At 35.2% G+C, this 21,881-nt stretch overlaps 2 protein-coding genes across 4 annotated transcripts; one reads left to right on the forward strand and one right to left on the reverse strand.

Annotated features, from left to right (window-relative positions):
• The first annotated feature begins 1,267 nt into the window (after positions 1 to 1,267).
• Positions 1,268 to 13,886, forward strand: LOC121985054 (DCN1-like protein 2). Of its 3 annotated transcripts, XM_042538305.1 has the most exons (12): positions 1,268 to 1,506; positions 2,213 to 2,274; positions 2,386 to 2,426; positions 3,788 to 3,924; positions 5,748 to 5,806; positions 6,443 to 6,466; positions 9,249 to 9,331; positions 9,407 to 9,471; positions 9,635 to 9,684; positions 11,513 to 11,614; positions 12,646 to 12,705; positions 13,431 to 13,886. In XM_042538305.1, exons 4-12 carry the CDS (start codon positions 3,849 to 3,851, stop codon positions 13,542 to 13,544), a joined length of 633 nt encoding a protein of 210 aa, XP_042394239.1. In that variant the 5' UTR covers positions 1,268 to 1,506; positions 2,213 to 2,274; positions 2,386 to 2,426; positions 3,788 to 3,848; the 3' UTR covers positions 13,545 to 13,886. The 3 variants fall into 3 exon arrangements, with proteins under 3 accessions (XP_042394239.1, XP_042394238.1, XP_042394240.1); XM_042538304.1 differs by lacking the exon at positions 2,386 to 2,426; XM_042538306.1 differs by lacking the exon at positions 1,268 to 1,506 and having other exon boundaries at positions 2,383 to 2,426.
• A 612-nt stretch (positions 13,887 to 14,498) lies between these two features.
• Positions 14,499 to 20,963, reverse strand: LOC121985055. The gene is made up of 5 exons (XM_042538307.1): positions 20,627 to 20,963; positions 19,140 to 19,454; positions 15,870 to 16,071; positions 15,038 to 15,266; positions 14,499 to 14,909 (listed from the first exon to the last, which is right to left on the reverse strand). Exons 1-5 carry the CDS (start codon positions 20,708 to 20,710, stop codon positions 14,774 to 14,776), a joined length of 966 nt encoding a protein of 321 aa, XP_042394241.1. The 5' UTR covers positions 20,711 to 20,963; the 3' UTR covers positions 14,499 to 14,773.
• Between the last annotated feature and the right edge of the window lie 918 nt (positions 20,964 to 21,881).

Raw genomic sequence — 21,881 nt, forward strand, 5'->3', positions numbered from 1 at the left:
GTAGCTTTCTGAATTTATCAAAAAGCGCACGTTACTTTGATATTTACTAAAGAACGCACCTTTTTAAGTGCATTTCTCATTTTATCCTTCTGACAAATCTGATTTTTTACTTTTCTCTATTATTTCTTACTCTCTCTTCTATTCTTCTCTCCTATACATGTAACTAATCTTATTTTTTCTCTCCTCTCTTAACTTTCTTCTCTTTTTTTTTCATACGTGCATGCATATCAGGCTCACGATATTTAGAGTTTAGTTGATTTTTTGATAACATTTTAATACATTTGAAGAAGTCAAAATAATCAATAAATAACATATTTGAATTCTTTATAACCCCAGAAATCGATCCATTATTTATTTCAACTTCTACATAGGTATAAAATTATAATAATGATGAATGGACAAAACTTCTCATACGTGAGCCTAACATGGAAGTTTTTTTGCTAATTCTTTATTACATTTTAACACCTTATAGATGTCAAAATAAACAATGAATACATATTTGAACTCCTTGCAACATCAGAAATCCACAGGAACTGAAATGAGCGCAATTGGAGCTCTCTAGTAAATATCAAAGTACGTTTTTCAAATGAGAAATGCACTTAAAAAAGTACGTTCTTTAGTAAATATCAAAGTAACGTGCATTTTTTGATAAATTTAAACAACTACGTGCGCCTTTTGATAAATTACCATATAAATAAACTAAGCTCGAGTTTATAAAAAAAATTAAGATAAATTTGAATAACCATTTCAACTATTTAATCCATTCTAGACTCATTAAATAAGTTTTAACAAAATTTAACTCACTCCACTGAGATCGTTTACTACTCTAATTTTTCATGTGTTTCAGATTAAGTCTCTCCCTATAATTTTCTTTCTAAGATGTTTATGATTTTATTTTATATTCATCATTTTAAAATGGAAAATAAGGCCTAAGCCTAATTGCTTAAAAATTCTCCATGAAATAAGTCTGAGTTTTATTCCAAGTAGAGTGAGGTCATTTTGATCCGTCCAGATATTCAAAACATATCAATCATCCGTATGATTCCGTGTGTGGATCCTTGTCGCTGGTCCAAGCCACGTGTTGTTCCTTTCACCGTTCATCATAATATCAACGGACAAGATCATTCTCCACTCACCAGCGAGAACTTGTGGCTTACAGCGAGAAAGTAAGAGCTTGCGGATTTACAATATAGCCCTTGTCCAGATTCAATGTTTCATATGAAAATCAGGGTATTTTAGTCCTTTTATGTTATACCGATCGCTATACTTCCTTCTTGTACCCGTCACCAGCTCCGGCTGTGAGAGAGAGAGAGAGGCGCGAGTGCGAAAAGGCAAAAGGGACGAAGAGGAAGGAGACGGCGGAAGGAGAGAGGAAAGGGAGACGAGAAAGGACAGTCTCCGACGAAGCCCTAGCGTTCCTCTCTTCGAAGCCTCTCTTTCCGTTGATTCCACCTCGATAAAATAAAAAAAAGCAGGAGTTAGGGTTCTGCTCGCCGTTTAAAAATGGTCAGGATCTCCTTTTTAGTTTTTCTCATACTAGGCGCAGTATTCGGTTCTTTCTCATGGTTTCTGATTACCTGTCCCCATTTTTTGGCCTCTTTTTTAAGGTCGAGTTTTTTTTTCGGTCAATTTTGTTCCTATTCTTTCATCGCTGCTCTCATGTCGTCTTCTGGGGATTTCAAAGTAGTTTTTTTTCTCATTAAGTATCAAATTTGTTCGAGGTGTATATCGACTTATGATACTATCAAATTTGTTGATTCTGGAAATTGATTGGAATTCGTATTGTTTGAATAATCAGGGCAAGCATAGAGTAGACAGGCAGATTCGTACTTTTTATTAGTACCTCAAGGATAGTAATAAGTTTCTCTATCTCGGAAAATTTAAAGGTCTTTTTTTTTCTTTCGTCGCTGCATATTTTTTTTTTTAGTAATTGATAAATTTTACTGTTGTAATTAGTGATAACTAAAATGTTTTCATGACTTTGGGTAAGTAGTTAACCAGAAAGAATGAAACTTGCCTGTTTTAGTTTCATCTATTCTCCTTGTGAAATAAATCAAGTTGGCAGATGCTGAACTTGATGTTGCTGGTGTCGTGGACAATTTCTGTTGCTTTTGGTGCTTTTGAGCTTGTGGCATTTGTAAATCAATTATAGTCTTGAAATTTAAATTGCTTCTCATTGATTAAATAAGTCCATAATTCTGAACTTCAACAGCACAAGTTGGGAAGAGGACACAGGGATAAAGTTCAACAGTTCATGGCTATAACTGGAACCAAGTAATATTCGTTCTAATGATACTCATCTTGATCTTTAAATTCTTTAAGAGTTCTGTTCTTTGTTCATACTACCAATTTACTTCAATTTTAATTTTTGTTGTGGACTAGAAGTTTAAACGCGCCAATGCCGGTCCCAAGCCCAGATGAAAAAGGTGAGGGTTGCGTGTTAGGTTGTAGTTAGCGTTGACTTTCCATTCAATGAATGGATCCATCAAACTATTGTGTGCTGTGGACTAGAAGGTTGTGGTTTAAAATGAAAAGCATTTGTCTTCTCTCCAATTTCCCTTGGTTGATATTTCCTTAGAGTGCGTTAACCTAAAAAATAGACGTTGTGATTCATTCAAACACGATTACTAGTGTGAAGATGAACATGGACAAAAGAAAAAGAATTAACTACTGGTACTTTGAATGGGGATATTTCATTATTTCTCACTTATAATTCCATGGCAGAGGACCCATGGAGCAGAGCCCTTTCTTCTATAACATTGCGTGATCATGTTCTTTCAGTTACTTGTGGTTTACAATTATCCATTTTGCGATACAATTTTTGGCTATTACACCTTTGATTTTTTTTTTTTTTTTTGATTGATCCCTTCATCCAATTTAAGCTATACTTTACTGTTTGCTATGAACAATGTGCTGCACATTTGTGTCTCGTTAACTCAAACAGCTGTTGCTGTTGTTGCTGAAACTAATCATGAATATTGCATATTTAGGTCAGCTTTTCATATTTTCATAAAGAGCAACTGCAAAACAATATATATTCATCCATCCCTGGTTTAAATACTGGTAAATTGATTCCAATCCCAGATGAGACTATTTGTGTCTGTACTGGTTTGTCACTAGGTGGTATAGGGGGAAAAGTGGAAGAAGCATTGATGGAAGAGGAAGAAGCAGGAACAATGGTTCATACCAATTTCTATTGTCACCTTGGAAACTGGGGTATCCTGAAGAAGTTGGAACAATGGTTCATACCAATTTCTATGTCACCTTGGAAACTGGGGTATTCTGAAGAAGTTGCTCATTGCCCTTCCTAGCCGCCTCACACACTTTGTTGGATATTTTTTCCTCTCAGAATCTCCTTCATACAGATCGATGATATGTCACTGTGCAATTATTTCTCCTTTCTAGCAATGTTCCATACTTTGATGTGCGCTCAGAATGAAACTTCATGCTTGTTTCCTGAGAAAAACAATCATGATTTAAAATTTCCATTCCATTAATTAAAGAATATATTGTATTTAATATGATATGAAGCCATTTACAGAATTCTTAATACATGCTCTGTGTTAATTCAAGTTGAGATTCCTCCTGGAATGTAGCTATTACTTAAATAGCTCATGTTGGCATTCTTTTTCAATTCAATGAATTTTGTTTTATACAATAATTTTTATACTCGGAACGGAAGTTTTAGGCACTTTTCATATATCTATAGTATCCCTTTCTCCCTTTATGATATGTCTTATAGTTTAATATTTTAACTTCTACAAGCTTAATTTTGCCCATTTTGCAGTGAGAAAGCTGCTCTTCAGGCTTTGAAGGCAAGTGATTGGCATTTGGAGGGGGCTTTTGACATGTTTTACAGCCAACCACATATTAGAACTGCCACTGATACAAGACATCTTGAAGATCTCTATAATAGATACAAAGGCTAGTTTTTTCTTTGATAGCTTTTGTTTGTGTTGTGAAAGCATTTTAACCAGCTCATTTGTGTTAATTTCATATAATTTTTTTCGTTTATAACTCAACTGCTATGTTCTGGTTTTCCAAATAAAACTACAAGGCATCTGCAATATGAGAGCAGAAGTAGATTGCTAAAATATGTAACTCCTGGACATATGCTTGACCATTCTTTTCTTGTTTGATTAAGCATCTTGGATATCAACTTGAGGCGTGCCTGCCAGGAGTCTATTTAGAAATTCTTTCCACTTCAAGTTTCTTTCCTCATCCTGCATATCGTCACTCTCAGATTGTTGTTTTCCCCGAGTAAGATGTTTTAGTGATAAGAAGTCTAAGGAATCCCATGCAGCAGCCAATAGTCTGCTCAAAATCTAGTATTGTTCCGGTCGCCCACTTGCAACCATATGTTGTTCTCCACTTCTTTCCATGTCCTACACACTGCTTTCCAGATGTCTGAATCAACGACCTTTCCTTTAAAAGCTTGTGGGGCTCGTGATCTCCCATGCTTTATCATTTGCAACCATAGATCATTTGGATTTGCCAACCTGTTAAAGGACAACTTCCCTATTAAAGCTGTGTTGTGATCCTCTAATTTCCTCAAACTCGATCTGCCTTCATCTTTTGGTTTTGTGATCTTTTCCCAACTAATTATGTGTTCCTTCTTCTCTTGAGCTTTGTCACCCCATATGAAGTCTCTAGTTAGCTTCTCTAGTTTACATGGTTGTGTAAGGATTTTACTTACATTTGTCGTGTAAGTCAAAATGGTCATGGTCGCCGTTTGGGCCAAAGTGATCCTCCTTGCCATGGGCAAACAACTAGCTGTCCAGCCCAAAAGCTTAGTTTTGACTGTCAACTTTGTCTTGGTTTTGATGTTTAGGTCTTCTCCCATGGATGAGCTTGAAACCCAAGTACCTACCTAGCTACTTCGTTTCCTTGAGATCACCTGCAAGCCTAGATATCTCAGTTTTTGTGTCTTTCAAGACATTCTTAGGGAAGAAGATTATAAACTTTATTGGTACACCCTCTCCTCTGATGCCCCGGAAAACCAGTCCATGGTTTTCATAACTAATTTTATTTGCTTGCTAGATGCTTCGCTAGGAAAATTGATGTCATTTGCAAAAAGAAGATGAGTGAGCTTTGGCTTAGATCAGCCAAGCTTGACATCCCTTTATTAGTTAGACGGTTGTTGATGCTTTATTACCTATCATAATCTTTCCAAGCATAAGCTGAAAATATAAGGGGAGAGAGTGCAACCTTCACTATCGGAATTGCCAATATGTGACTTGGTGGATGGGGATGTAAAGTATTACTTAATGCCAAGAGCGGTAAGAGAATTAAGGTAAACTTCATTAGATACAAAATATGTGCTACATGGTTAATCTGTTTAAGAGATCCCAAAGAATTAAAGTTATGTGAATCCAACCATAAAAGTTGCAGTTGTTGATTTCATTATCATTGTTATTAGTGCCTGTACTTGTGGCCATAATTCACTATCCTTGGAGAACAATCTCCTTATTTGTTGATTTGTGCAGATAAAAACATTCAACAATCTTAGTTATTCAGCAGTAGAACTAACAGTTATTTTCTAGATTTAAGCTAGTTTTTCAGCAGCAGAACCAACAGTTATTTTTCCTCAAAATTGATTGATCCCAAGGATATATTGTAGTATTCATCTCAGGAAAAATAACTAACATCAGAATGCACACATGAATCATTATTCATCCATTATACTATCATACTATCTCATTTTGCAAATTGGTTGTTCCTGTTAAGAAGTTGTTTATTTGTTGCAGATCCATATGTTGATATGATAGTGGTTGATGGGATTTCTCTTCTTTGCACTGATTTGCAAGTAAGATTTGGTTAAGGTGTTTGTCATATGTACTAGTTCATGCTGTTTTTGTGCATCAGTAAATTGTCAGTGATTTTGAAGTGGCTTCTGGTCATTCTTCCTGAACTTTACTATCTTTGACTGGGATTTTGACATTGATTTGATGGTGATAAGACAATTGATGAATTGTAACCGTGATGCTTATTGACCACAAATAAATATTTTCTACTTCATGTTTTTTGGGGCGGATGGCTATTTATCCATTCTATTTTTTTTCATAGTATACTGAACTAGGTTGTGGCTGTGTTGTAACAGTTTTTGTTGATTGGGCTGTTTTCTTGATAACCTACATCCTCAGTGATTAAAGAAAAATATTACAACTGTGAATATTTTTTTATTGATGTTGAAAATTTTCTTTCATTTTATTTATTCAATTTATTGGTTTTCATGAAACTTGCATTGTAACTCAATCATGTTAATTTGCTCCTGAGAATAAATTAAGTTTAACATTTCGTGAGGTATAAATTATATCTCATATTTACAAACTCTGTTTTTAGCTTCCTCTGTCAGTTTATCTTGCTAGCAATTCATTTGGACTGCTAATCTTTTAAAATTATCTTCTTCATATGGCTAGTAACATAGTCCTGGTTGTTGCAGGTGGATCCTCAAGATATTGTTATGGTGAGTGTATTTATGACGCAGAAGAACATTTTGCCTTCTGATATTGAATTTGAGTAATGAATTTTTTTCCATTAGTCTTTTAAGTTTTTTTTGTGTCCAGTGATCTATCAATTGCTTAGGAGTTAATAGCTTGTTTTTCTCTCTCATTTCTTTTTGATTAATAAACTAACATCTTTGTCTATTTTCCATGTTTCAATTCTTAAATTAGGAGTTGTCAAGTTTTCCTTATTATTTGATTGCTTTTTTAGTGGAATTTTTTTCATGCTTTGCCATGATGGTTGCAACAGTGAATAAGATGTTATGGTCCTGTGAGCATGAGTCTGGACTCTAGGACATATCTTGATGTTGGTGCATCCAAATGTTGGAATGTTCATGATTATATTTTCTTAGACTTTATTGAGATATTTGTAGTTGTAAGAGAGATTGCCCCAACTGCAAATATTTTCACTTTCTTTTCTTGCATGTTCATGTTATGTTGTCAACTACAATGCTGGTTTTGTGACACTTTTTATGACGGGACATTTACTTTCTTAAAATGTTCATAACATCTCTGTATATGTCCACAAACAAATTGAGTTTTGCTTGATGATGATTGAGATTCAAGCAAACTTGATTACATGAATTGGCTATAGTAAAAGAGGAATAAAAAAAATCATATTTAGATTCTAAACTGATTTATGTGTTTCTTCAGTTCATTTTTAAGTGGTCCTTTTTTGTATTTGCACTGTAAGGCATATAGCTTAAACTAGAAGACAAGAAATCAGAAGCAAAAATGGAGTAACAACCAGAAAAATGAGGAAAAAAACAAACTAGATGGACAAAAAACAGTAAGACGCTACAAGCAAATGCATTTTTTTTAGAAAAGCACTTCAGAAAACCAAAAGAACAAGCAAACAAGGAATCAACAAAGAAGAAAACAAAAACTAGAAAGAGGAAGTGAACATCATCCTCTGCTTATAAAATCTGAAATATTCAGTGAGTCATATTCACATGCATGTATACTGGTAGAATCAAATCTAACTAGAAATCAATAAGCAGACATAATACTAGGTATGAAGTAAATTGTCCAATGTGTCCAATTTCATCCAACTCATACCTTTCTGGTTTGAACCTTATATCTCAGTGACGTTATATTTCTGTTGTTGGTAACAATGCGTCCAATTTCATACCTTTCTGGCTTCAACCTTATATCTCAGAGAGGTCATTTTTCTGTGGTTGGTTGCAATATCAGAAAGGTGCATTGCCCCCTGCTTAGGTAGGATGCAATGTTGACTTGCAATGCTTCCGTAGCCTGTAGGTTGTAATCTGTAGATTGTGTCGATGCACAGGACAAGGAATTGTCCACAGGAATTTTTTCCTGATATTACTGAGAATGTTGTTTCTGGTTAAGTACACGTGCTTTCTATTTCTTGTTTCTCATGGATATCAAGAGTTGAGAGCCCATGATGTTCTTTGTGTAGGAGAGTGAAATTTCTGTTGTTATGCGACTGTAGATTAACTTATAAAGCATTCACTTAGGTAGCACCCGACTGGGATAATAGTGAGATGCTCAGCCCTAGCTTTTCCTTGTCAGATGACTAGACCAGAAATTTTAACAGCACATCTGGTGCAAATGGTTTTTGATGCTAAACCTGATACTTGAGTCTAATTGTCCATGGGAGGTTTATGTGACCCTATCTTTTCAAGTCAATTTAATTGATGATAATAAGTACTTTTTAGAAAGTTGAAAATGCTTCAGATATTACGGTTTAGCTGGAATTGGACTCCTTTATCTAGAAGCACTTTGTGGTCGAGTTTCAGGTTGTTTATAGGTTGAAAGATTTGTTGAATTGCTTTCATTTACAAGTTCAAAATTTTCTAGTATGTGATTTTTTTACAACAACTTGATATTGAGATTTGTTAAAAGTTGATTGGTTAAGCATTTATTCTAGAAGTTATAATTTTTACAAAATAGAACAATTTATATACTTACATTCGCAGTACTCCCATTTCTTTGTGGGTGTGTATGCTTCATTTGCTTGGGCCAAACCCAGGAGATAGAATGTAAACCATGGATCTTTTGCTCTTGAATTATGTTAAAATTGATTGGTTAATCACTTACCCCAAAAGCATTTTGGAAATTGACCAATTTATGTATTTATATTCCTAATAAGCTTAATTTTATATTATATTCTCAATAAGCTTGATTAAATTAATTATATTTATTCAATGCAAGAATTAGCTCAAACATGTAGTTTGAAAAATAATAAACATAAAATCTTCCATAACCTTCAAATTCATTTAAGTGCTAACCAAAGGAGGGATAAGATGCAATATGCTGGAACCTCATTAGGAGTTTTAATATAAATTCCAGCACAAACATGAATCATTTATCTCCAACTCTTAGAAAATTAGCAGTCAAAAACACATGGAATACCTTCCATTTCTTTTGTTTGAATGAAAACATGGAATTTAATAGCTTATGGATCTGAGCAAGTTATTGGTGAATTCTCATCTAATGTGCACTCTACATTTTGTGCTCAGGCCTGTATGTCCTTTTTTTCCTTCTTCATTAAGTTACCCTCACTGCTCTATCTCTATATGTCTATCATCTGTATTCAGAAAAAGACCACCAACTCTGGCAATCAGTTCTACTATCTTGCTGTGATTCTCTTAAGATTTATTTGATTCCCCATTTATGTTCAACTAACCTTGTGGCATCTTGAATATTACTAACCTAAAGGTTTGATTTCATATTGCATCTTGTATATTACAATTGTTTGTATTTAATACTGTTATGCAGTTAGTTGTATCTTGGCACATGAAGGCTGCCACAATGTGTGAATTTTCACGGCAAGAATTCATTGGTGGATTACAATCACTTGGGTAACCTTTGTTCTGCTGATTAGTTGTGTGAATGATGGTTTGTAGCTGTGCTGACGCTAGAACTGATTGATGCAGGATAGATACAATTGAAAAGTTTCGTGAGAAGTTGTCATACATGCGTAGTGAGCTAAGAGATGATCGTTAGTATTTTTTATTCTATTCCATTTCACATATCACAAGTTATTTACAATAATATTTGGTTTCTTGTCATGTTGAAAGTTCATAGTTTTTCTTATTTAATGAAAAACAAAAATAGTTATCTATGCTTTCTAATAGACATTTTCTTGCCTCTCTTTCTTTTAGAAAGATTTCGAGAGATATACAACTTCTCATTTGGCTGGGCTAAAGAAAAGGTATGCCCAATCTCTACTAATAGGGGCATTGGTTAACATGTTTGTATATGCCCATCAAATATTATGGCTCCATTATTGATGACTTGCTATTAACTTGTATTTCATGGCCAAGTTTATTCTTCATAATCTTCTGTTAGGGATGCAATAGAAATATTATGTGAACTGTGAATTGTGTATCTTTTCATTGGATAAATTGAATCAATACGGTATGAATATTATGATATGTATGAGTCATTTAAACAACTATAGTGCATGTAGAAAAGAACTTCTACAGTTTGTGGGACTGGTTCACTTTGTTTGAAAGTTGTTTCCCAAGTCATTTGAAGGACAAAGAGCAAGTAAATTCCATGTGGGATTTAAGTCGTACTCATGCATTTGATTACTTAGTTATTCATTATCAAGGTGGTAATCTATGTGCATTTTTGTATGTTTCACTAACATTTTCGTGGATCCATTAGTTTGTGAATTTAACATATATTTTTTTCTTCTAAAAATCACTTGTGTGCAAAAAAAGGCGATTTGCTCACCCCAACATGCTTGGCAGCCCTTCCCAGTACCATCACAGAGGTAAATCATGGTAACTGAGGACCTAGATGGATGAGTTTTCCAGGGTGCAGAGCCACGAGGTTCGACCTCGCGTGCTCAATGTGCAAACCACCGTCCATGGACCACCTCAGCTAGCTTTAGGGGTGTCAATTCGGGTGGGTCAAGTCAGATTCGGATTGGGTCGATTTTTTGTTTTAAATCTCAACTCGACCTGAACCCAAATTCAACTCGAAATCCCTAAACGAACCTGAACCCGACTTGAAAAACCCGATTCAAAATGACTTTTGTTTTTTTACTATTTTCCCTATAATTCTTTACTTTTATCTCAATACTCCATCATTATCATACTAACATTGATATTAATATAGATAAAAGCATCTTAATTTTCAAAATAAAATTTGATTGAACTCCAAAAAATCCACTAAATCCTAAATTCGGATCAACCCGAACCCGACCTGAAAATTTCCAATCCGAAACCCTCCAACCCGAACTCGAAATTTTCCAACCCGAATCTGATTTTTTTTTCAGGTTGACTTAGGTCGGGTTTATTTTTGACACTCCTAGTTAGCTCGTGAGGGCTTTAAAAATCACTTATGGATACTACTTCAGGATGAGCTTGTAAAAATCCCACCTCCCCTAGATTAGGTGAAAAGAATCAATCAGATGTTAAGAATGTGATAGGTCCTAGATATCTCTTGAATTGGCTGATACAGGGTAAGTGGTTCATGTTTAGCATGATTTTCAAAATCACGCAACTATGAAACTTATAAACTAGATTACTTTTTGCAATCTCATTGTAGTCATTGAATAATATACATTTTGATCGCAATATTTGATTCTAAGTTAAAAAGGAAATACAAATGCCCTAACTATTGTATATAAACTCATTTAAGGTACATAGTAACAAGATATGCGTTTAATACATCTCAGCAAATGATGACGTTATAAACCTGAGCCTGTTTATTAAAGGTGCTCAACTTTTTAGATTGTTACATAGTATAAAAACAAGTTAGGAAACTAAAGATAATAAATTAAGGGCCTGTTGCAAATTAAAACTAAGCCATCTACAAAATAGAAAAACAAGTTTAAAAATTAAAGTTGATAACAGTAATGATCAACAATACTGTCAAAAAATTCCACCGTAGTTCCTTTTGCAACATAATATCCTTCCATCTTACTATAATTTCTCTTATTTTATCCATCGTGTATGAGGAGGCCATTTTATAATTTGATTGTGCAAGTTGTTGAGAGTAAGGGTGTTCTTTGTTCTATTCTTTTGCAGGGACAAAAATCGTTAGCACTAGAGACAGCTATTGGCATGTGGCAGTTGCTATTTGCAGAATGGCATTGGCCTTTAGTTGATCATTGGTGCCAATTCTTACAGGTATGAAACTGTCATCAGGGATGAATTAGACTACTCAACATTTAGCATAATATGGTTTGACATACATGTTAAGAGTATGATTCAGTGTACTAAATGATCATTGGTTACATCAGAGGCATGGATGAATTTTCACGTTTTTTTTGTTTGTTTGATATTTGAACTTTAAGTTAAAATTATTTCCAAAAATAAGTAAACTGATGAAGCATAGGAAAGACAGGTCATCCTTTGAATCTAATTTTTAACACTAGCAGAAAGCGCTAAAAGTGTTGATGAAAATCTCACAATTTTATTCTCTTGTTTAATACTTGTGAGGCTATATTGTTATAGAATTACCAAAAGGTCAGGATTATATTGTAGCACCTTGAATTTGTTAAGAAAGCATTTCCCTAACATAATTCAAACAATAGGAATGTAGTTTGACTTCTCTTATTAGTTAACCTTCATGAGATGTTTATGATTGCTCCTCCATCTTCATTTTCATTATTCATGAAAACCATCATAATTATTTTTTGATTTTGTTATTATTTTGAATATACGTATAGAATTAACAAAATTAAGAATGATTGGAAGTACAGTATTTCTATTTTGGGTTTGTATGTGATTAGGCTAGTAATTCAAAGTGGTGAATCTTGTAAATATTTATCTATTTAATAAATGGAAATGTAGAAGTTTCGTGTCATTGCTTTTAGAAGATTAACCTTTTTGGTTGGTTGGTTGGTTTTGTAATTCTGTGATTGTGGTAGTAAAGCTCACCATGTAATATACTAAAACTTCTGTGGCATTCCACTAAAGATGTTTTTTTTTGTTCATTTTCATTTGCAAATACCACAATAAATGGTTGTTTTGGTTCTGCGTCAGTTTTACTGAAGATGTTCTTTGCAGACATTTTACTGATTCAGTTTTCCTTTATGCCTCTACCAACACTTTTATAATGCTGATCTTCATAAATAACAGTTTGTTCATCATATATCGAGTGCATGGCTGTTTTGTTTATTCTTTTTTTTTTTTTTTTTTTCAATTTTCATTATCAGCTAAAACATAACAAAGCAATATCAAGGGATACTTGGTCTCAGTTGCTGGAATTTGCTAAGGTATGCAAGTACTTGTAATTTTCATTCAGACATGTAATTCTTAATTGTGTGTGTGCATATTTTAGTATGATGCTTGCAGTGATCAGTATTTTATCTTGATTTTCTTTGAAGTGTATATGGAGTTCCATTAGATATTTGTCTCTTATTGAGTTCATATTCTAATTTAAATTTCTGTGGAAGGCATAAACAGTCTTTTTATAAATGTTTGCCATTTTAATCATGAATATTGAAGTTTTGTATTTTCCATGGGTATTTATGTTTGGGACTTGAGGAATTCCGAACATATTTTAAACCAAGGAAGTGCATTGGTACATTCATGTTACAGTAGGCAGTAAATGCAGACTTGATCAAATCGAAACATCCCAATACTATTATACCCCATTCACTTTTGACGAGTGAAACTAATTGCAGTATTCAAAATTTGTGGATAATTATAGAATGTCATGTTTAAATCTATCTTTTTCTGCGGAGTTGTTTATTATGTTCTTGCAAGCTTCTCATTGCAACACATAAAAGTCAATATCACTCCAGCAGATGGTTCATAACAGAAGGTCCCTGCTGTGCCCATCCTATTACTATCAGGGGTCATTCAGATTGGTTCTGTCAAATGAATCAACTATCGATTAGTTCTTACTTTTTACCGTATGGGTGGTTCTATTAGTTTTAATGTAATCATAAGTTAATTATATGTCCTGATGCCTAACTTTTGATGTGTCCTCTTTCAGACTATTGATCTTCAACTCTCCAACTATGATGAAGAAGGTGCTTGGCCCTATTTGATAGATGAATTTGTGGAATACTTGACTGAAAATGGAATTGTCCAACGTCCTCAAAATTGAGAAACCTTATATTTATACTGGCGGTTTTACAAATTCTTCTCATCGATTCGTTCATGAAATCATTCTGCTCTGGGTTTGCTCATTCAAAACAGCCAAGAAAAGCTTTCAAAATCTCGCTCTTTCCAGATATAAACGTAAAGACTGAAGCATGATGAAGAAACACTTTTTAACCTGCCATTTGTCGGTCACGTCGCTGGTTATTGTAGGTTTCTATTGCCTTGTGTTGTGTTGTTGTTTCTCTGTTCTTTACTGAGTGTGATTGCAAATGAAAATCTTAGTTAGAGTCAATTATTCCAATGTTATAACTACTCGATCTGAAAATAAAATTGCATTTTGACAGTATGTTTTGGTATCTCAGGTTGACCGTGTTTATTTACTGCCTGGAATTTTATTTTAGTTTCTGTGAAGTTACTTCTTTCATCGTCCCTAAAATGACAGCTCTTCATTATTATTGCCTTCTGTTAGATTGTGATTTTAGCCTATTTTTAGTAGACGAATTCTCTAAAACTTCTTTAGATCCTTCCCCAGTGCCATTCATTTTTATTTCTACCCACCCAAAGAATTTTATATGCAAGCAATAAAACGACTTTTCTACTAGAGCATTAATAAACTCCAAAACCACAGCCTTAAGGGAAAACTGGCTACTACCCTCTAAAGAACCAATTTCTAAAAACACAAGAGCGACTAATTAACAATCTAATTCCTTGAGGGCATTGTAAAATAAACAAAACGCGATTAAAATTCTCAAAAAATAGAAGCTAACTTTGATTTGGAAAATCATCACAGTGAGATAGAAATGGATGAATTATTCAAAAGATGAAACAATTGAATTCAAATATACCCTAACCAATTAACGGACATATTCCGGCCTGACACAAATTTCACCGATCGATTTCTGAAAATTGTACCATTTTCTAGAAATCGGCCAATTACCAAATAACTTTTCTGTGCCGATTCAACTGGAACCAGTCTCGAGTATTAATTTTACTTCATGATTCCAACCTAAACATGGTCATGGACTACCTCCCATATCCTGCATAAGCAGATCTAGTATTATACTAGTCTCAAAAACACACGCTAACAACAATTATCCGGCCAAGATTCTAGAGTTAGAGGAAAGAAAGCAGACAAAAAAAATGATATGGTAAAACTTGAGCAGAATCTTAGTCTACTCCATCAGCCTCATGAGCATCACTGTCAACATGGATTCAATCTTAAGTATCGGCTGATTAATTTTCTTCTTTTGTAAAATTTGCCTCTGTTTCATTCACCACTGGGTGTTGCTTCTCCATCATCCCGGATAATGCTAGTTTTGGAGACCACTCGAGGACATCGTCGATAATATTGTACACCTTCTTCTGGTATCTACGGACAATACATTAAACGAAGAATATTACATGAATGTGGAAGCTAGTAATGATCATGAGCAAACAGATTTTAATAAGGATAGCCACAAAAGAAATGACAACGAAGTTAATATTTAAACTTATTACCTAGCTCTGGCAGCCTCATCAGGAGCATGGTACCGAAGCAACAATATGAACAGCACAGCTCCAATGGCATATGTAATCCTTACTGTCCACTTTGGTTGTTCTTCTTCATCTTTCTCTGGCCAAAACCGAATCAGCTCTCTAAATGTAGTTTCCTCAGCATTGATATTGGGGAAAAACCAGATGCGCTTTCCCAAAATAATATATAAAATGCCAAATATTGCTCCTCTCACTGCATGATACAAGAATGAATTCAGAACATTTAGTTTTCAGACTATTGCCTGAGCAATTCTGAAGAGGGTAACCAAATTTTCAAGCAGCAAAGGCATGTGAATGGTTTGTCCATATGCATTCAGGGCGAGGAGAACCTTTGGTTTGTCTACATGACCTTTCTAAGATGTTGAGCTCTCTTCTATAGATACTGAGCATCTTCAATAATTTCTAGAATATGTCAATAGTTTCTAGAATATGCAAATACATATAGTAGCATTCCAAGTTTATGCCACACTGAATTACTCTTCATCATTTTCTTGATAGTTTTTTGGTTGTCAACTTCATTATTTCCTAGGACTATGTTATGTTTCCTAATTCAAATAGTCTGGGTTGATTCATCGTGCTTGAAAAACAAACCGAAACACTAATATAAATCTCTGTTAAAACTACAAAGACAGAAAGTTCCTGGCAAAGAAGGACATCCATTCAACAAAAACAAGCTTAAAATAACTTACAAATGAAGATAAATGATATGCTTTGTTATTAAGCGTGAATTGGATCTCCATTTCAAAAAGAAAAAAAATGATAAAAATACCGAATAATATGGCATTGCAGAACTTACATAGTAAGAGCGTGACCAAGAACAACAAAGCTCCAGCACAGGCATATAAAACAACTATCTTGCATTGGTAAGGGTATACAGGGAAGAGGCAAACAGCAAGTGCAACCAAAGGCCACAGGAATGAAAGAATTGTTTGCCATAGAGTCCGTCTTTTCATGAAAGTCCATGCAAAAAACCCATCATTTTCAGAGAATAGTTGCTCCTGCAAATAAAAATGAAGATTAAATCATACTTTTTGGTTTTTATTTCGACGTAGCTAATGGACTAAAGGGGAAAAAACAGCAAAGGATTTTGTGAATAAAGTATTATTCTGGAGATTATTTGATTTCAATAAGGCAAGGAAAAAGAGGGAAGGGGAGCCTTGGTGTAACAGTAAAATTATTGCTTTGTAACCAAAAGGTCACGGGTTTGAATCCTAAAAGCAACCTCTTGCAAAAAGCAAGGTAAGACTGTACAATGAATCCTTCCCAGAAACCCTGCATAACGGAAACTTCGTGTACCGGGCTGTCCTTTTTTTAACGTAAAGGAAAAGAGGCTTCCAAATTAGATTACATCTTAATAGAAGGACACTAGATTTCTCACTGTATACAATCTTTAATCATGCGGGAAACTGTTTGTTTAGATCAGGACCTGTATTTAGTTAAGAGTACTATAAAATGAAAGGCAAAGATATGGTAAACCATTGAAAATCACATCAAATACCCATTCAAAAAAATAATGAGTCATAGATCCATAAAATTGGTAGCCTAATGCATGAGATTGTTCCAATGGGAAGAGAATTTCCGTGCTTTGCATCTTGGTCAGCAACGTTTCCTATGACACTAAGGATTTTTTGGAAATATTATAGTAAACAATCAGAAAAACAAATAGCATGCACATAATATATATATATATATATATATCGAGAGAGAGATTAAATTATTTTTTCTAGTAAAGGTACTACAAATTCATAATTACCTAACATAAACACTTAATTTTATAAAATCAAAAGGAACCTAAAATGATTTTCACCGATCACACAGGGATTGAAGTTGATTTCTAAATAGTTACTAAAGTTAGACATACAACAAGAACAACAACCAAACCCTTATCCCACTATCTGGAGTTGTCTATATGGATCCAGCCATGTCATTAGGCTTGATTTACTACTATATCCTCATCTATATTTAAATGAACTTTATCATTACTAACAAAGTTTTTTTTATCTCCCTCACCTTCTATTAATGTGTGTATCTACTATGGTTACATATCGCCTAATTAGAGCACTTATTGGATGCCCAAGTACGTGTCCATATCCTCTTAAACATGTGTCTCAGAGTTTTTCCTCAATAGACGCAACCTCGACTTCCTCTCTAATATTCTTGTTTCTTATCCTGCCTATTCACATATGTTTACACAACCACTTTAACATCTTCATCTCTGCACCTTTCATCTTTAGCTCATGTGTTTGTTTCACATGCAATTTCAGCCTCTACTCTGATTAGAATTGTGACATCAATTTCTAAAGATGATTGCGAGCTGCAACCCTCCCTCCAACGTTTTCTTCTACATTTCTATAGAGATTGCATTTGTGGATCATGAAGTTTACAACTTGGTTGTTTCCTAGAGAGCTCATAAATAGAGGGTCCTTCATTTGTGAGTCTCTCTCTCTCTCTCTCACGGTTTCTCTATTACAATGAGGAACCATCAGTGAGTAGACATGTTGTGAGATTGTGGTTGCAACCTCTTTTTCAGTGGATGATCATAATGTTTGTGAAGAGACTAAAAATTGAACCATGACTTTTGTTGCAATCTCCTCTCATCTGTTTCTCTTTCTTGTTTGCTATATGCTCGTGTCGAGCAAAGGTTTTTTTTTGGCATAGGGAACATACCGGCGATAGCCTTCCAAACCATCCTTGTTACATTTCTTCTCACCTAGCTTCCTCACATTTCTAGGCAATGTCCCTTTTCATGTTTTCAAGGTCAAGCCATTGACAATGAACAACAATCTCACCATCCTTGATGACCTCCTTAATGTTTTGGGTAACAAAGTTTGGCAATGACTCTTGATAATGAACTTAATGCATGAATTCAAGTTCTAAGCAGTGATTTCATGTGAGTGTGCAATGATCATTTGCAACAACAAGATTGTATCTGTTATTCCATTCCTATTGTCATGTAGTATCAAGTCCCCCCACACTTTGTGTTGCTTATATATTTGAATCATGGCAATACCTTTTCAATTCTGCACAAGGTATTAAAAGGCAGTCCCAAGCAGTTGGCCTACTGCCTAGTGCCTAGGTGATCAACATTAAAATAATATTAAAAAATAAAAGAGAAATATATTAAACTAAAAATGAATAATATTAATGTATACATATACCAATTGTATCCTTAGCAACAAAAATATTAGAGTTATAAATAAACTCATGATTTATAAGTAGGAACTAATCACATAACAACACCAAAACATTTTATATTTCGTATTACAACAAAAAAAAACCTAAAATCTGAAGGAAAAAAACTTTCTAAGTGTGCTCAGATTAAACAACGCACATAGGAAAGCAAAAGAAGAAAAGATGGTTAGAAAAAACATTGAGTGGAAAAAGAAACGCATAAATTGTGGGGTGGGTGGCTCTAGGGAACAAGGATTGTTAGGTGAGCTAATGGGGAAAATTAGTTTATGTTTTAATAACAAATGAACCAACAAATTACACAAAAACTCCTTTAGATCTACTGGGACGACATGGACTACCTTGCTAGAGATGCTGCTTAAAAGGGCTGCCTAGCAACTACGCAAAGCAATCCTTACTGAAACAACTTAGGTGGCCACCTGTTAGAACAATGCACATATCATCCCATATAAAGGTTGCAACTTGAGGTGTAATTAAGCATCTACATTAGAATTATGTTACGACTTTTAAATTCATGCTAAAAATCTTAAAGGACTGTCATGGAAATGTGTGTATAAGAGTAGCATGCAATTAAACATAATAAATTTCTAATAATTTTTGTAATTGTGTTTAAACTAGTGGCTGACACCAAATATTTAGGATATGGTACTTCAAATTTAAAATTAATGCCATTACTAGATTAGTTTTAATTATATATAGAGCATAACTGTCGCTCATCGTCATTTTGTGACTGTTTTCTTAACTTTAAAAGCTTTACTAGAGTATGTTAGTCTTAAAAACAAAATAGTCATCCTGGACCCAGAAACAAAGATTGCAGAAAACAAAACAGAACTAAAGATGTACAAGTCAATTCAACAGAGAGGACCAAGGAACTTACAGAATGAATCTCAAGATGAGCAGGCCATGAGGACAACTTCTTCTTCCCAGGCCTAACAGTTTTTACCACACGATCACATCTCACCAAAAGGTTCTTCATTAGTAGTGTATTTATGATCTCTTCCACTTCTAAATCCTTATTTGAGCTGAGCATTTCTTTGACCTCTGGATAATTTCGCAAAAAGACTGTGAAGTCTTTCCCTCTAAAGTATTCGACTCGTGTTTCTTGCATGATGGCCCATCTTGATTCCAGCTTCTTGTTGTCTCTAACTTTTTCAGCAAATAGCTGAAAAACATCTTTGCCTGAAGTATTTTTCTGCAGAGATCAAGATGTTAGAGACCATAATTGTAAGAAATGTGGACTCACATCATCACATGGTAGTCAAAAGATTGAAACATTCTGCTTATCATAGCTGACTTTACAAGAAATTGCAGGTCATACTTCTTACAAAAAATTCTAGGTCCAATTACCAATTATATAATTTCTACAAAATATGTACAATGTATTGTCTTCCAGATTTACAGAATAATAAAATTAGTTTTTCTTTCCGATCGTCAATTTATATTACAAAAAAATGTAACAAGCCAAAAGGTTTGGATATCTTAAGCTGAAGAATGAGGATAGAAACGGTGCATGAAACTCATGTAGATTCATGCAGCTAGAAGATAGTACAAATGAAATCCATAATTAAATTACAAATTTATGTTGTTAGTTAATGTAGAGGTAACTTAAGATGGTGACATAAAATAAAAACCTTTAGAAGTTGCTACTCGGCAGGCTTAATGGAAGTGAAAATCTTTTAATAACACAAGCCATTTGACTATTCGATGGTTCCTTCTGTTGGTGTAATGCTGATACATTCTTTTAATGTCAGGTCAAGCTAGTAGGTAGTTTTAGGTTTGGTTGACATATTATCAGTAAAGTATACGCTGGAAGATGAAAATGAGCAGATGATTGCAGATTCCGGCTCAAAAATTGCAAGTTTAAAGCTACTCGTAATAATAGAGCATTTTCAGGAGACACACAACAGCGATATGGCTTTCAGACTATAACACTGCTTTTTCTATAAGCATGGTTATTGATGTCCATTGCCAGAACAAAATGGCAAGGAAAATAAAGAAAGAACTGCTCTGGCCTTTTAGCTCTATCTAATGTGCTTCAAACGAAACAAAATGACAGTTAATAACCACAACAACAACAACAACAACAAAAACGATCAAGCATTCATGAATAAGAATCGATATCAGAAGGGGGAAAAAAAGGTAAACCCTAATTCTGTTCCAACCAGATCCAAATTATGCAACACCACAGCAACTGCATAAAAATACTTCATTTCCGCAGAATACGAGCAGGAACATACGTCCCATAGATAAAGAACAAAAGAAAAGATGAATCTTGTTTCTTCAAATCAAATAAAAATCGAAAGCAAATTTAACGGACAGAGAGTGGGAAAGGAAACGAAGAAAAGAGAGGACAGGTGCTGGAACCTTGGGCGGCGCGTCGGACGCTTCTTTCCCCCCGTTCTGCGATACTCGCCGAACCCTCCTCTTCTCCGTCGCAGATTTCGTCATCTCGATCTCTCAGATTGGAGCCTCGCGTTCGGCGCTGATCCGAGCAAGATCCAGCTGCAGACCGAGGAATCTGAAAAGGTTCCGCTTTCTAGGAAGAATCAAGCGGATCCAGTGCCCTCAGCTCTCGCACGACTCCGGCGCGCAAGATTAAGCAGCGAAGAGGCGAGACTGGTACTTTTGCCTTGGCAAGAGAAAGAAAAAACCGATCGGCGGCCCAGAACCAGGAATGGATCGTGGTCCGTCACCCGTCAATATTTCTAAAATACCTTAAGGGCACGTTTGGTTCGGGGTTATCTTTGATAACCTTGGTTATTTATCCAAGGTTATCAACAAAACCTTTGTTTGATTTAAGTAATCAACAATTCCGAAGTTATAATGCATGCCTGACACGTCAGTAATTTGAGCATCCAACCCGGAATCAGAAAACCTCAGGAAAGCGAGGTTTTTCTTGATTTCGGGATTAATAATTTTTTTAAGACAAAATTAACCTCCAATTTTTATCGATTGTGACAAAAATAACCCTACAAATTTATCAAATAACAATTTGCCACCGACGCTAGAAAACCCAAACTAAAACCCATCCGTGTTTGCGTGTTCCCTGCCTCACAGAAATCCTAGCGCGACGAAGATCCTCCTTGCGGCAAACATGAGCAACAAACAGTTGTAGCACATGAGCGACGGCTCGACCGAACTCTCCTTCATCCACCTCCAAACCCACAGCAACTCTTCTACCATTCCAACGGAGTCGAGTCTCCGCACTAACGAAGTGGTGGTAGAAGTCGACGTCGGAAGCCTGCGGTCTCTGATCTCGGCAACGAGCTCCTTGATTCGACTGGTTTCTTTGGTATCGGAGGAAGAGGACAATATGTCGATCAAGGAGACATAGGAGTCGAGTTCGTGTCTGGGGTACTTCTTCTGCGTGGCGGCCCAGCGGAAGAAGGCGAGGGCGAGGTCGGGGCAGCGGCGGGGGTAAAGGGTGCGAATGACGTGGGATACGAACGCGGGAGTGAGACGGATGATGTACTTACGACAGAAGGTTTTGAGATCGGAGGAGAGGTAGGCTGGGGAGGAGGCGACCACGAGGGGAGCGACGCGGGAGAGCCACGGGGATGGGTGGCTGGGGTCGGCGGGGTGGCAGGCGACGCCGGAGATGTCGAGAAAGGGATCGATC

Source organism: Zingiber officinale, chromosome 5B, assembly GCF_018446385.1.
Source record: "Zingiber officinale cultivar Zhangliang chromosome 5B, Zo_v1.1, whole genome shotgun sequence".
Classification (NCBI taxonomy): Eukaryota; Viridiplantae; Streptophyta; class Magnoliopsida; order Zingiberales; family Zingiberaceae; genus Zingiber; species Zingiber officinale.

What these genes read in the sequence shown, in the direction of transcription:
- LOC121985054 (XM_042538304.1), top strand. An exon ending in ATCCTCAAGATATTGTTATG is followed by an intron (nt 6,467 to 9,248) that starts GTGAGTGTATTT and finishes ACTGTTATGCAG; the next exon opens with TTAGTTGTATCTTGGCACAT. An exon ending in ATTGGTGCCAATTCTTACAG is followed by an intron (nt 11,615 to 12,645) that starts GTATGAAACTGT and finishes TTTCATTATCAG; the next exon opens with CTAAAACATAACAAAGCAAT.
- LOC121985055 (XM_042538307.1), bottom strand. Translation starts at nt 20,710, where the DNA reads ATGACGAAATCTGCGACGGAGAAGAGGAGGGTTCGGCGAGTATCGCAG. An exon ending in CTTGGTCACGCTCTTACTAT is followed by an intron (nt 15,267 to 15,869) that starts GTAAGTTCTGCA and finishes TGTATCATGCAG; the next exon opens with TGAGAGGAGCAATATTTGGC. An exon ending in GATGAGGCTGCCAGAGCTAG is followed by an intron (nt 14,910 to 15,037) that starts GTAATAAGTTTA and finishes TATTGTCCGTAG; the next exon opens with ATACCAGAAGAAGGTGTACA.